Source organism: Acomys minous (genome assembly GCF_964271855.1).
Source record: "Acomys minous genome assembly, chromosome: 12".
Taxonomy (NCBI): Eukaryota; Metazoa; Chordata; class Mammalia; order Rodentia; family Muridae; genus Acomys; species Acomys minous.
This window is the reverse complement of record NC_140493.1, coordinates 73,252,847-73,265,701: the sequence shown is the minus strand read 5'-3', so window position 1 is coordinate 73,265,701 and position 12,855 is coordinate 73,252,847. Positions and strand designations below refer to the sequence as shown.

At 40.1% G+C, this 12,855-nt stretch overlaps 2 protein-coding genes across 11 annotated transcripts in view; one reads left to right on the top strand and one right to left on the bottom strand.

Moving 5' to 3' along the window:
• LOC311579674 (protein Njmu-R1) overlaps positions 1-12,855 on the top strand; it is a 216,181-nt gene that overhangs the window by 121,277 nt on the left and 82,049 nt on the right. The window lies entirely within an intron of this gene.
• RHOT1 (ras homolog family member T1) overlaps positions 1-12,855 on the bottom strand; it is a 69,610-nt gene that overhangs the window by 14,185 nt on the left and 42,570 nt on the right. For 4 of the 8 annotated variants that reach the window (XM_084747991.1, XM_084747987.1, XM_084747985.1 and 1 more), the window contains 8 exons: positions 11,020-11,104; positions 10,182-10,327; positions 8,235-8,335; positions 6,111-6,241; positions 5,332-5,415; positions 3,199-3,318; positions 1,528-1,730; positions 380-475 (listed from right to left, as the gene is read on the bottom strand). In XM_084747991.1, coding sequence (XP_084604117.1) covers positions 380-475; positions 1,528-1,730; positions 3,199-3,318; positions 5,332-5,415; positions 6,111-6,241; positions 8,235-8,335; positions 10,182-10,327; positions 11,020-11,104 — 966 coding nt within the window. Of the gene's footprint in view, positions 1-264; positions 290-379; positions 476-1,527; positions 1,731-3,198; positions 3,319-5,331; positions 5,416-6,110; positions 6,242-8,234; positions 8,336-10,181; positions 10,328-11,019; positions 11,105-12,855 lie in introns of those variants that run through there. The other 4 variants (XM_084747992.1, XM_084747986.1, XM_084747989.1 and 1 more) reach the window with 2 other exon arrangements.

The following is a 12,855-nucleotide window of genomic DNA, read 5'->3' as shown; positions in this document are numbered from 1 at the left end:
ACTCTTTCACATCCATAAGGCTCCACCCACCAAAAAGGAGAAATGGAAATGATGCTGAGCAACAGGGAGATGCTTCATGAGAAGTGGTATCAACTGTATAAGAAGTGTCCATATATGTACATTTATCATATATACACACACGGGTTAGCATAAGGTACTTTAGAGACCCAGCGCTAGTCACACTCGCAGTTACCTATGCGGCTGAAGAGGTACATTGACATAGCAGGGACGGCATCGAAAGTTACAGCTAGGCAGGGAGTCTGACCAAGCAGTGCGTTTCTACATATTTCTAAATATTAACAGCAAGGAAGGAGATTTGGTCACCCTATAAGAAAATGTAAACAAAATCCCACAGAATCATAAAGAAAAAGTAACTTACAAAGCAGTTTTTAGAAAGACCCAGATTTTTCTCAAATTCTCTATTCTATCAGTGCTGCCCATGTCTCGGGAGAGGCTGCCTCTGTAATGATCCTCTCTGTAGATAACATACATGAGAGTTTTAAAGCAAAGGTAAAACAGAAGTAAGGGTTTTCAAATCTTATATTAATAGGAATGGCTTGTCTTCCAATACAAACAGAAAGTCAAAGGCTTGATGCTTTTTAAAAAGTATGTAATATCTAACACCATTATACTATCACTTTAAAAAAATCTATACAAATTAACACCTTTTTGGAAAGGCTCAGTCTTTGTTTATAACGATGTTTAATTATTACCACTGTACTTGAGTGTTACAGTGATTATACTCTTCTCTAGTTTTCGTAAGAAAAATGACTTTAAAACTAGCAGAGTAATAAATGGAATATGCTCTAAAATCCAAGGAAACGCACTGCCTGAAAAGCTGTTTTGTTACAAAATAGAATTTATACAAACACGCTACTTGAGTAGGACGTCATTAAGATCATGCAATTTTAAGGCAGTTAGTAAACTATCAAGATAACCATAGTTATATGCTTGTACATATGCATGTATAGATATAATAAATGTACATGAAATTTATGGTGATAACAATGTAAAATATTTATATAGTGGATGTTTCACTTATAACTTTTTACAGTACTTTAAAAAAAAAGACAAATCCTGAATCCAAACATAAAATGTAAAGTCAATGCAAATTCACAAAAGACTTTAGAATCTGGCACACATCAAAGGCCAATTAATCAACAGAAAAATTTTAAAATGAAATTGTGTTCATACGGAGATGCCTTATAAGCACAAAGCAACATGATGTCAGCTCCATTTTACCGTAACAGGATTACTGCCCAATGCTGGGTGGTGGCTGTGCTTTATCAGACTGTTCTGTTAGGACAGCTACAGCCTGCTCAAAAATACACAAGTACGCTAGAAGCACTGCCTGTATCACTTACGATACTCAAACCAAACTTGCAGTTGCTCAAATTTATTCCTTCTCATTAGAAAGTTTCTTTCTGTTGCTGAACAATTTCTATGTGACAAAGATGCCCATGGCTAATGGCGTGCAATGCTACTATGAATCATGCAACATGAACACGACACAGAGCAAGTACTTACGGGTACATGGCCATTGTTGTCAGTTTAACAAAGATATCCTTACTGGGTGCATCAGCAGTGTTGCAAGTGAAGGCTTGAGGTGGAGGCATTTTGTGTTTCCTGCAGAAATCTGTAGGTGAGATGCTATGCTCCTGCTTGACTTCATGCAGGTCTGACTTTGCAGCTACAACTAAGCAGGGAATTCTGCTGTCCATAAAATGTTGCTATGGAATAAAAAAAAAATTAAATCAAATATTGGTGGCAAGTTTAAAAATTACTATTTATCTAAATGTAAACTTCCCCAGACAGGCAAAGCCACAGCAATTCCAAAGGGGGAAAATGAAGTGAGAAGCAAAGTTTGGCAGCACGAGGCCAGTCTCCTGTTGTTACGCATGACCAGGGCTGCTTTCTCATGTAGGTAAGAAAACCTGGGGAGGGGCCCGGAGAGATGGCTCAGAGGTTAAGAGCACTATCCACTCTTCCAGAGGTCATGAGTTCAGTTCCCAGCAACCACATGGTGGCTCATAACCTTATCTATAATGAGATCTGGTGCCCTTGTCTGGTGGGCAGGCACACATGTTGTATACGTAATAAATCTTAAAAAACAAAACAAAAAAACAACCCTAATTCTCAAGAGCCATTGTAATTTTTTTCGATTATTTATTTATTATAATGTATACAGTGTTCTGCCTACATGTACCCCCTGCACGCCAGATGTACATAATAGATGGTTGTGAGCCGCCATGTGTTGTCAGGAATTGAACTCAGGACCTCTAGAAGAGAAGTCAGTGCTCTTAACCTCTGAGCCACCTCTCCAGCCCCATCACTGTCAATTTTAATGTTAAAATACCTACCTATTTTCTATACTAAAGAGCATCATTTTGTTCTATTGTCCCTGGTCTTTTAGCACATTTACTTATGCAGCTGTGGTGACGCTGTACACAGCACCTAAAGACGAGGCTGCATCATCTCTGTACTTCAGAATCAAAACTACTGTTTCTAGTGTTTATTACATTTTCTTTTTTGTTTGTTTGTTTGTTTTGCTAGTTTTTTGAGACAGGGTTTCTCTGTGTAGTCCTGGCTGTCCTGGAACTCACTTGGTAGACCAGGCTAGCCTTGAATTCACAGAGATCCACCTGCCTCTACCTCCCGAGTACGGGGATTAAGGGTGTGTGCCACCACCGACAAGCTATTTTACTAGATACCTTTTCTAGAAAACCATTCTTCAACTGTTAGATACTTGAATTTTCTAAGAGTTTTTTTAACAGTAAAGAAATGCTAGAATAAGTATTTTTGTACATACAGCTTTCTCCTCTCCTGACCCTTTGTTGATAATCTCCAAGTGAATGATACACCTGGCAAGCAGCCCTCGCCCTGGCTGTCGTTCTTAGGGTAACTGGCAATATATAATGCATTTTCATCTTAACAACCAAGACCTTCCATTAATGCAAAAGTTCTCAATCAGGAATACACATCACAGTCACATGTAGATAAAAACATGTCACTACCTATGACAGGGACTCTATTATGTAGAATGAAATGAGGATTTTCAGGGACAGTTTACATACATGCATATGTTTTTTAAACAACTCTACAATCTATTTTGTTGTACTTTCTGAGTAGAAAACACCACACTGCAGATCCTTAAAGTCCCACGTAAAGTTACAATTAGTCACAGGCATAAGAACAAACCTTAAAAATCCTGGCACAGTATTCAAAGGATTTGGGGTTGGTGACATCATAGACCAGGCAAACAACATCACAAATGGTCTCAGCCTCAGTTAGAAATTCTGACTCTGAGATATCATGCAGCTTGTAAAAAGAAAAAGATAATGGCAAACTTAGAACCGCAATATTGATATAAAGTAACTCGACAAATTTCAAATAAAACATTATGAAAGCACGCATAGTCTGAAACACAAAAATGATTTACAAAGAACATAAGAATATTAATAGTCAGCAATGTCTACTGAGTACAAATATTTAATACTATTTGGAAAATGTGGATATTTTCTTTTCTTGTTTTTAAGACAGGGTTTCTCTGTGTAGCCGTGGCTGTTCTGGAACTCACTCTGTACGGAACTCAGAGATCCACCTTCTCTGCCTCCTAAGTGCTGGGACTAAAGGTATGCACCACCATTGCCCATCTGTATGGATGCTTATTAATACTTAGTTGTTAGAAGCATTGCATAAGGAGCTAATTTGGTTAGAAATTTGGCTTACAAAGAGTAAGCAGCTTTCTGAAGTCACAAAGTTAATTTATTGTGAGTCAAGTATGAAACCGGAATCACAGCACCTAACGAAAGCACATGACCTTTCTACTGTATTTCACCACCATTTTTCCTCTTTTCATATACTGTCATATTTCTATATTCCTCCCTGATAAACATATAAACCTGATTCAGATTACAGATAAACTACCAAGCATCAGCATTGATTTCATGCTAATTTGTAGCAAGTAACATAGAGTTTGCCGGGTGTGGTGGCGCACACCTTTAATCCCAGCACTTCGGGAGGCAGAGGCAGGTGGATCTCTGTGAGTTTGAGGTCAGCCTGGTCTACACAGTGAGTCCAGGACAGCGGAGAATACATAGAGAAATCCTGTCTGAAAAGACAAAAACAAAACAACAACAACAAAAAACAAAAAACCCCACTGCTGGCATACTCAGGTAATCAAGTTTACTCCTTCTCAAGTCTCTGATGGAGTTGTTGAAGATCAGGTAGCTTAATTTTTCAATGAAGCTTAGTTGTCTAAGGGTTAAGATGTTTTTAGATCTAGATAGATGTTTTAAGTTGATAATGACAAGACGTGATGGAGATTGATTTACATTCAGAATTTTAGACACACGAAGATAGGAAAGATGTTTTCTTCAAGGCTATCAAATACAAATAGCCAAAACACTAAGAATGTAACATTTATGTAATTCCTGATTGCGTCATGCTATAGGTAGTTTATTGTATATATGTGTATTATAAATGTATATGTAAAAAATTGAATAAAAACATGAAAAAATTTTAAAGAAAGAAAAACATTAAAGTTTAAAATTAATATTTTGAGGCAATTACGTCTTTTAGTTATTAGCATGGAAGGTACATATGTATTGCATGTGTATAAAGGTGAGTGAGTAACTCTGTAAAGCTGTTTTCTCCTTCCATCTTTATGTGTGTTCCAGGGATTACACATACCAGGCCATCACCATCAGGTTCTGTGGTAAGCACTGATGTCATCTCACCAACACTGACTTAAAAAAAAAAAAAAAAAGTACTCAGGAGGCAGAGGCATACAAGCTCCAGGCCAGCCAAGTCTACGAAGTGAGCCCCATATCAAAAACAAACAAAGGATGTGTGTGTGTGTGTGTGTGTGTGTGTGTGTGTGTGTGTGTGTGTGTGTGTGTGTGTGTGTGTGTGTGTGTGTGTGTAGTAGACACTGGATCCCCTGGAGCTGGAGTTACAGGTGGCTGTGACCTGCCTGGTGTGGTGCTGGGATCAAACTTGGACCCTCTGCACAAGGAGCACATGCTCTAACTGCTGAGCCATCTCTCTAGTCCCCCAGCAGTAGATTTCTAAAATCAACATGGCAGACTAAAAAGGGAAGGCTGGTTTTGTTTTCCTTCTGTCTGAGTTTCATATTATACGGTAGCTAACATATAATTAAGTGCACAAATTAATTTTTCCCCATGTAATCATCACAAGTATCAGTGGAATTAACATCCAACGAGACAATCAAATGAAAAGTAACACGCATATTCCACATACAGTCGTGAAAGGGAGCCTAGTTTAACGGGCGCCCAGCACTCCAGGTCCCTGTGTCACACAAGGTCTTACCAGTAAGTACTTCTCTTGTCCGTACACATAGACAGTGTTAATTGCGTAATAGGACTTATGATCATCACGGATTTTCTTCTGCCTCTAAAAACAGAACCAAAAATCTCAATGTTTATAATAAAATATTGAAATAACTTTTTGATAAGCACACACCTGTGTTCATGTGTAGGTGCGTTACAAACAAAAAGACATCGATTCATCTCTATATTGCTAATTATCAGTAAAAACAGGAGACTGGCTTTATACTTCTTAGTTCTGAGGGTCTTAAACTAAAGGTGCGTTTATTTCACATAAAGTAAGAGCAGAAGCGGAATGAGCAGGATTAGTGAGCGGAGGAAATTGTGGAGCCGTCGGCTGGCAAGCCTCATGGTGCAATGTGGTCTCGTGTGAGAGCCATCTGTAAACAGTGCAGTCAGGACTTGTGTCAACTCTCACTCGACACAGGGACGTCACACCACTCTGCACACCAGTGACGTACAATCTAAACAATGACAAGAGGTGCACCGAGGACGTGGAATCTCAGGCTACACGGCCAGCTCCAGGCCAGCCTGAGCTACTTAATGAGACTCTTTTAACAAACAAAGTAACAATAATCCCGTTGAAGTCTCTATCTTGCTCCAATGGTGTTATCTTTTAGAAAATCAATGTTTAGATAGGGATTAAGTGACTGCACACCAATGACTCTAATAATTACCTAAAAAGGATAATGCCTAGAAAACTTTTGTAAACTTATTACCGTTAACGTTTGTTAGAATAAACTACATTCTGACAATCCTCACCAATAGGTTTCTTCCAAGGAGAGCCTGAAGAACTCCGCTTTTCCCGCAGCCTTTCACTCCAATTACATTACATCTGAACACATTTCTCTGAGTCTGTTTTTTCTGCAGGTCAATCTTTTTATCTCTTGTTACTAAAAAGAAAAACAAACAATAACTGTGCACTAAGACTCCATCCACCATCTATAAAATTGGGTGTTGCAGGCCGGGCGTGGTGGCGCACGCCTTTAATCCCAGCACTCGGGAGGCAGAGGCAGGTGGATCGCTGTGAGTTCAAGGCCAGCCTGGTCTACAAAGTGAGTCCAGGATGGCCAAGGCTACACAGAGAAACCCTGTCTCGAAAAACCAAAAAAAAAAAAAGAAAAAAGAAAAATTGGGTGTTGCTGCATCTCACGTTTAGGAAGTGCTTGATTGACAAACATAATCCCCCACCCCCACACACATGCCTCTAATCCCAGCACTTGAGAGGCAAAGGCAGGCTGATCTCTAAGTTTGAGGCCAGCTTGGTTTACAGAGTGAGTCCAGGACAGCCAGGGCTACACAGAGAAAAGAAAGGGGGCTGGAGAGGTGGCTCAGTAGTTAAGAGTATTGGTTGTTCTTCCGGAGGACACAGGTTCAATTCCCAGAACCCACATGGCAGCTCATTAACTGTCTGTAACTACGTGAAATAAAAATAATAATAATAAAAAAAACAAAACAAGAAAAAACAAAAAGAAAACAAAACAAAGCTGTGCAATCAGCACAGTAAAGCACCATCTCTTTCTTTGGAGGTGGGGCGAGGCAGGAGTTCTCATGGCCTACACTGGCCTACAACTCTCTACTAGTTGAGGATGACCTCGTCTTCACTTTCATCACTGGAGCACCAGCGAGGAGAATAGTAGCAAAAGCTCTATCCCCTTTGATTAAATCATCATCATCATCATCACCACCATCAAAATCTCTATCCCCTTTGAAATAATAATAATAATAATAATAATAATAATAATAATAATACTGCCAAATCATGAGAGATGAACAGAGATATAGAATGAGATGAGCTCGTCTTCACTCTATAACATTTGAAATTATTCCTTCTTTGGCCTCCTGGTAACTTGGTTCACATTTCTGAATGCTGTATAAACACTTACATTAGCATATATTAATTATTATAGTAGCAGGTCTCGCCTCCCCACACATTCACCCCTCCCCACTACCCTCTCCTTTCTTTCCCGCTCCCACCGCTGCCCTTCACTTTCCTAATTAGTCTTTCATGTCTTTTCCTTTTAGTTATTTTTATTTCATGTGCATTGGGGTTTTTCCTGCATGTATGTCTATATGAGGGTATTGGATCCCCTGGAACTGGAATTACAGACAGTTGTGAGTGCCATGCAGTTGCTGGGAATTGAACCTGGGTTCTCTGGAATGGCAGCCAGTTCTCGTAACTGCTGAGCCATCACTCCATGTTGTTTACTGACACATTAGGGTTGCTTATAGGAGCATGGGGGGTATTTACAGGGATAGGCATCTCACCACTTACAAGTGGCTACACCACTGAAGAAAATGTCTTCTCCACCCCGCAGCAGCCATTAACAACCTATACCTTTTCGAGAGAGGTGAGGCCCCGTAAACGCTTGAGGCACCAACCATGCACTGCTGTGTAGTAACCACAGCTATTGTGTTCAAAGGTGCCATTTTTGTTTTTAATTTAAAGAATGTATTTGTGCATGAATGTTTTGCCTACATACATGTGTGCGTGCCGGGTGCCCATGGAGGTCAGAAGAGAACGCTGGATCCCTAGGAACAGTCACAGATGCTGTGAGCCACCGTTTAGGTGCTGAGAACCTAACAAGCGTCCTCTGCAAGAACAGCCAGAGCTCTTAACACTGAGCCGTCTGCCTAGGCCCCCGCTTTTGTGTTGAGGGAGGGGTTTCATAGAACATAGGCTGGCCTCAGATTAGATCTGTAGCCGAGAACGACCATGAACTTTTGCTAGTATTACAGGTATGCACCACCATTCCTAGATTACACAGCACTAGGCATTAATACCCAGTGTCTCACGCCTGCAAGCCCTCAATCAACTGAACTTCCCCCAAAACTGGAGTAAAAAAATGCTCATAGCCATGAGCTGAATAGCATCCATGTGCTTACCTGTAATGGCCGAAGCTTGAGACTCTTGTTCCGTCAGTATGGAATAGCCTAGATAGCCCAAATACTCCAGGCAACGCTGTACATCTAAGTAGGTCGTGAGCCTAAAACCAGGAAGTTTACAAGGCTTATGTTCTGAATGAACATTCACAGAAAAAAATTCCAATAGCTAAAAATAAAAAATAAACCCCAAAAATAAAAAACCCACCACTCCCGATAGTATCTGTAACCCTGCTCTACTTTTGTACTTGTTTTTATGACTCTGTATATGTTTCTGTATGTACATATGTGTAAAGATGAGTGTACACATGTGCAGGCCAGAGGACAGTCTTTAGTATCATTCCTTAGGAGCTGTCTACCTTGCATTCTGAAGTAGTCTCTCACTAGCCTGGAACTCTCGCCATGAAAGCTAAGCTGCGGGTCAACAAGGTTTAGGGATCCATCTGCCTGTGTCCATTTGGCCTGAGGCACTGATAAGTGCAGGGCATATCTGTGCATTTTTACATGGGTTCTTAAAATAAAAACTCAGGGCCTTCTCAGTCCTGTACCAACAGAGCTATCCCCACAGCCTCTTTGACCATAACCTGTCCTGCACTGCGTCACTACAGCAGAGCTGGTAGGAAAGTACGGGCTAAAGGTGAGCTGCTCTATTCTCCCTGTCACAGAAAGCAAGCCTATGGAAAAGGAACTGCACAGCTGAATGCTGGGACAGCTGACAACCTGCTTCCCAGGCTAATACAATGTCCTGAACACACTGACTAGACAGAAACTATGCAGATTTGACAGAAAAGCAAAAAAATACCCAAGAAAGCACCCAAACTTGGTCCTTCTCAGGTACTTGGGGAGTGGGATAGTTTGGGATGTATCTCAGGTGGTCGAATCCTTAGTTTGATACCTAACAGCACATAAAACAGGCATGAAATCCCAGGCATTTATGAGGATTGGGAGTTCAAGATCAATCTCAGCTACGGAGTAAGTTCCAGGCCAGCTTAGGATAGGTGAGCCATAGACTCAGAAAAAGTAGACAGGGCTGGAGAGATGACTAAGCTATTAAAGGCTAGGCTCACAATCCAAAAGGAAAAAAAAAGTAAGAAAAGGGAAATAGTAGGAAGGGAGGAAGGGGATATCTAGGGAGGGGGAGGGGGAAAGGGAGAAGAGAGGGCAAGGGAAAAAGGAAAAGGAGAGGGAGGAGGGAAAGAGGTAGTGGAGAAAAAAGAGGAGGAGGAGAAGAGGAGGCTTTCCTTGGGGTGGAGCCTGTCTTTTTAAAAAAGGATCTACAACTTCTCTGGAAGAAAAGAAGTGTTTCTCAACAATGCTAAAGTATTGATGACATCATATAAGAACAGAGAATTTCCTTAATGTTCTTGGCACAATGCCAACCACGCTCTAAGAAGGTTTTAGACACATCCTCATTAAGTTTTACAGGTAATTAATTAAAAATCATTTCAAACAAAGAATGCAAACTCTAGTGCACAGTAAAACACACTTCTTTCCATATGCTGAAGGGTTGTGAAACAGTATTAACAGTTCCAATTTTGTTTTTGTTTGTTTTTGTTTTTTCTGAGACAGGGTTTCTCTGTGCAGCCTTGGCTATTTTGGACTCACTTTGTAGACCAGGCTGGCCTTGAATTCACAGAGATCCACTTCCCTCTGCCTCCCTGTGCTGGGATTACAGGCATGTACCACCATGCCCAGCAGTTCCAATTTTCTTAATCAAACCAAAAAGTACAAAATTTAGTTTCATTTTGAGGTAATGCTACTATTTCCTACAATATTAAAAAAAGAAAATAGACCTTCTAGACAAACTTAGAAAATTTCCACAGTTCCTCTGAGACACGCTGCTTAGAGGAAGTCAGGATTAAAAGATTACGAATTGTGACAGGCACACAGAACGATACACGCGACAGCACCATCATTTAAAAGTAACAGATGCCAGAGCTCTATACTCACGTCCACTGGGAAAGGAACCCCTGGTAGGTTATCCAGCCTCTTTCATTTGTGCAAACTGTGTTATTGACATCTGGTCCCCAAGGTATGTAAGGGAAAACTTTAAATAAATCTTTAAGTTCATCAGGTGACAAAGCACAGTCTCTGTCCTGAAGACACACAAGGAAGTGACATAACACTCAGATGCCCAAGTGAAAAGTCCCCAAACAAAACAGCTCCCTAGTGCAACAAAACTATGCTTTGAGAAACTCATTTTAAAATAAGAAATTTTGCTGGATATAGTGGTGCACGCCTTTAATCCCAGCACTTGGGAGGCAGAGGCAGGTGGATCTCTGAGTTTGAGACCAGTTTGGTATACAGAACTAGTTCCAGAACAGCGAGGGCCACACAGAAAAAAGCCTGTATCAAAATTAATTAATTAAAATAAAATATGAACTTTTTTGTGAGACAGGCATAGCTCTGAGTTCGAGGCCAGCATGGTCTACAGAGCTAGTTCCAGAACATCCAGGGCTGCAAAGAAAAAAAAAAACTATCTCTAAATAAATAAATAAAGCTCAGACTTTTTTTGTGTGTTTGATTTTGGAGGCAGTGCTTGGATTAAAGTTGTGCACCACAATCAATCCTAAAATAAGAACTTTTATATATATTTTATTAAGACATTTCTTCACATCATGAAACAGTCTACTGGAAAAACAAGACTTTTTCATCCTAAGAAAATAATAAAAAAACTTAAAGTTTAGGCAACATATCATAAACATCAGGTAGCTCAAATGATAAAAGAAAAGCATTCATAGAAAAGCATTTGACTATGTGCTTTGGAAAATCTCAGGCAAAGGCTTACCAAATCATGTTTGTCAAAGGTGCTTTGGAGAAACAAATATGCATGATGATTTAATTCAGTAGTGCAATCAGGAGGTATTTTTAGCCTGTTGATGAAAAAAATTTAAGAATAAATCATTAATCAAATATTAAAATTTGAGAAATGAATTAAAAAATTGAAACAAGTATTTCTGTGGGATGACATCATGAATAAGAATACTTTCTGAGGTCATAGACAGTCTGAGGGAAAGGTCTCTGGGTGGTTATAGCATTCTTCAGAAGAGTTATTAGTAATGTTCATTTCAAAGAGACATATACATATTTTTCCTACACATTATTAGAGCAGGTTGAAATAACATTGTAATATTATTTACAAATAATTCTAATTATGGGATGGAATGTGACTCAGCTTGTAGAATACTTGTCTATGCACAGAGTTCTTAGCTTAATTCCCAGAACAACATAAACTCGGGGTGACAGCGTACGTCTATACTCCACGCACTGAAGATGTGGAGGCAGGAGGATCAGGCATTCAAGGGTATCTTTAGCCAGCACACACAACATTGGACTCTAGCTCAAAAAACAAAAGAAAAATGTAAAAGGAGCCAGGAGATGACTTCCCAGCTAAAAGCACTTGCTGAGCAAGCCTGATACCTAACTTTGAATCCATGAAATCACATTTAAAATAACAGGGGCCGGCACTCAGGAAGCAGAGGCAATGGATCTCTGAGTTTGAGGCTAGCCTGGTCTACAAAGCATTCCAGGACAGCCAGGGCTACACAGAGAAACCCTGTCTCAAAAAAACAAGAATAACAACAAGAAAAGAAAAAAAATAGGGGGAGGGGCAAAAGATGTTGCAGGTGTCTATAATCCTCTGCTCTAGATAGATGATAGAAATGTAATACAAATATTTTAATTATAAAAAGCACCAGAATTTTTCTTCAGCACTTCCTGTTGGTGCACATTAGTAACCTCTATCTATTCGCTCTTCTCCCCTACTTACTTCCTTGTGATCAAACATTTAAGCAACTACAAATGAGTAAGGACATACAGGCCTTCCATCCTTTTGGAGCTAAAGAGATGGCTCAGTAGCTACGAACAGTGGCTATCCTTACAGATGACCCGGGTTCAGTTCCCAGCACCTACACGGCTGCACACAACTGTCTGGAACTCCAGTTCCAAGGGATCCAACACTCTCCTTTGCCCTCCATGGGCAACGGGCACACTCACGATGCACATACATACATGCAAATATTCAGGCACATGAAAGAAAACTTATTAAAATATTTCATCCTTTTATGGCTGAATAAACATTCCAATAAAGGAAATTTTTTTTTTTTTTGGTTTTTTGAGACAGGGTTTCTCTGTGTAGCCTTGGCTGTCCTGGACTCGCTTTGTAGACCAGGCTGGCCTCGAACTCACAGTGATCCACCTGCCTCTGCCTCCTGAGTGCTGGGATTAAAGGCCTGCGCCACCACACCCGGCCCAGGAATTATATTTATATAGCACTTTAATGTTTGTTTATCATGTGTGTTGAGTGAGGGTACACATGTGGTGTGGGTCAGAAGACAACTGTGTGGAATCTGTTCTATCCTTTCAACATCATGTGGATTCTGGGATTTGAACTCAGGTAACCAGGCTTTTATGAGAAACAATTTTATTTGCTGAGCAACCCAGCCCCAACTTTTAAAAATGATTTCTTGACCCATAAGTGACTCTGTAATGTGGCTCTTATGACCAGTGCTGCAGTAAACAAGTGAATGCAGGTATCTCTCTGAGAATTCCACCTAAGAAATCAGCAGTGGCAATGCTGGGCCATACAGGTCACATAAAACGCTATTTTTAGGTTTCTGAGGAG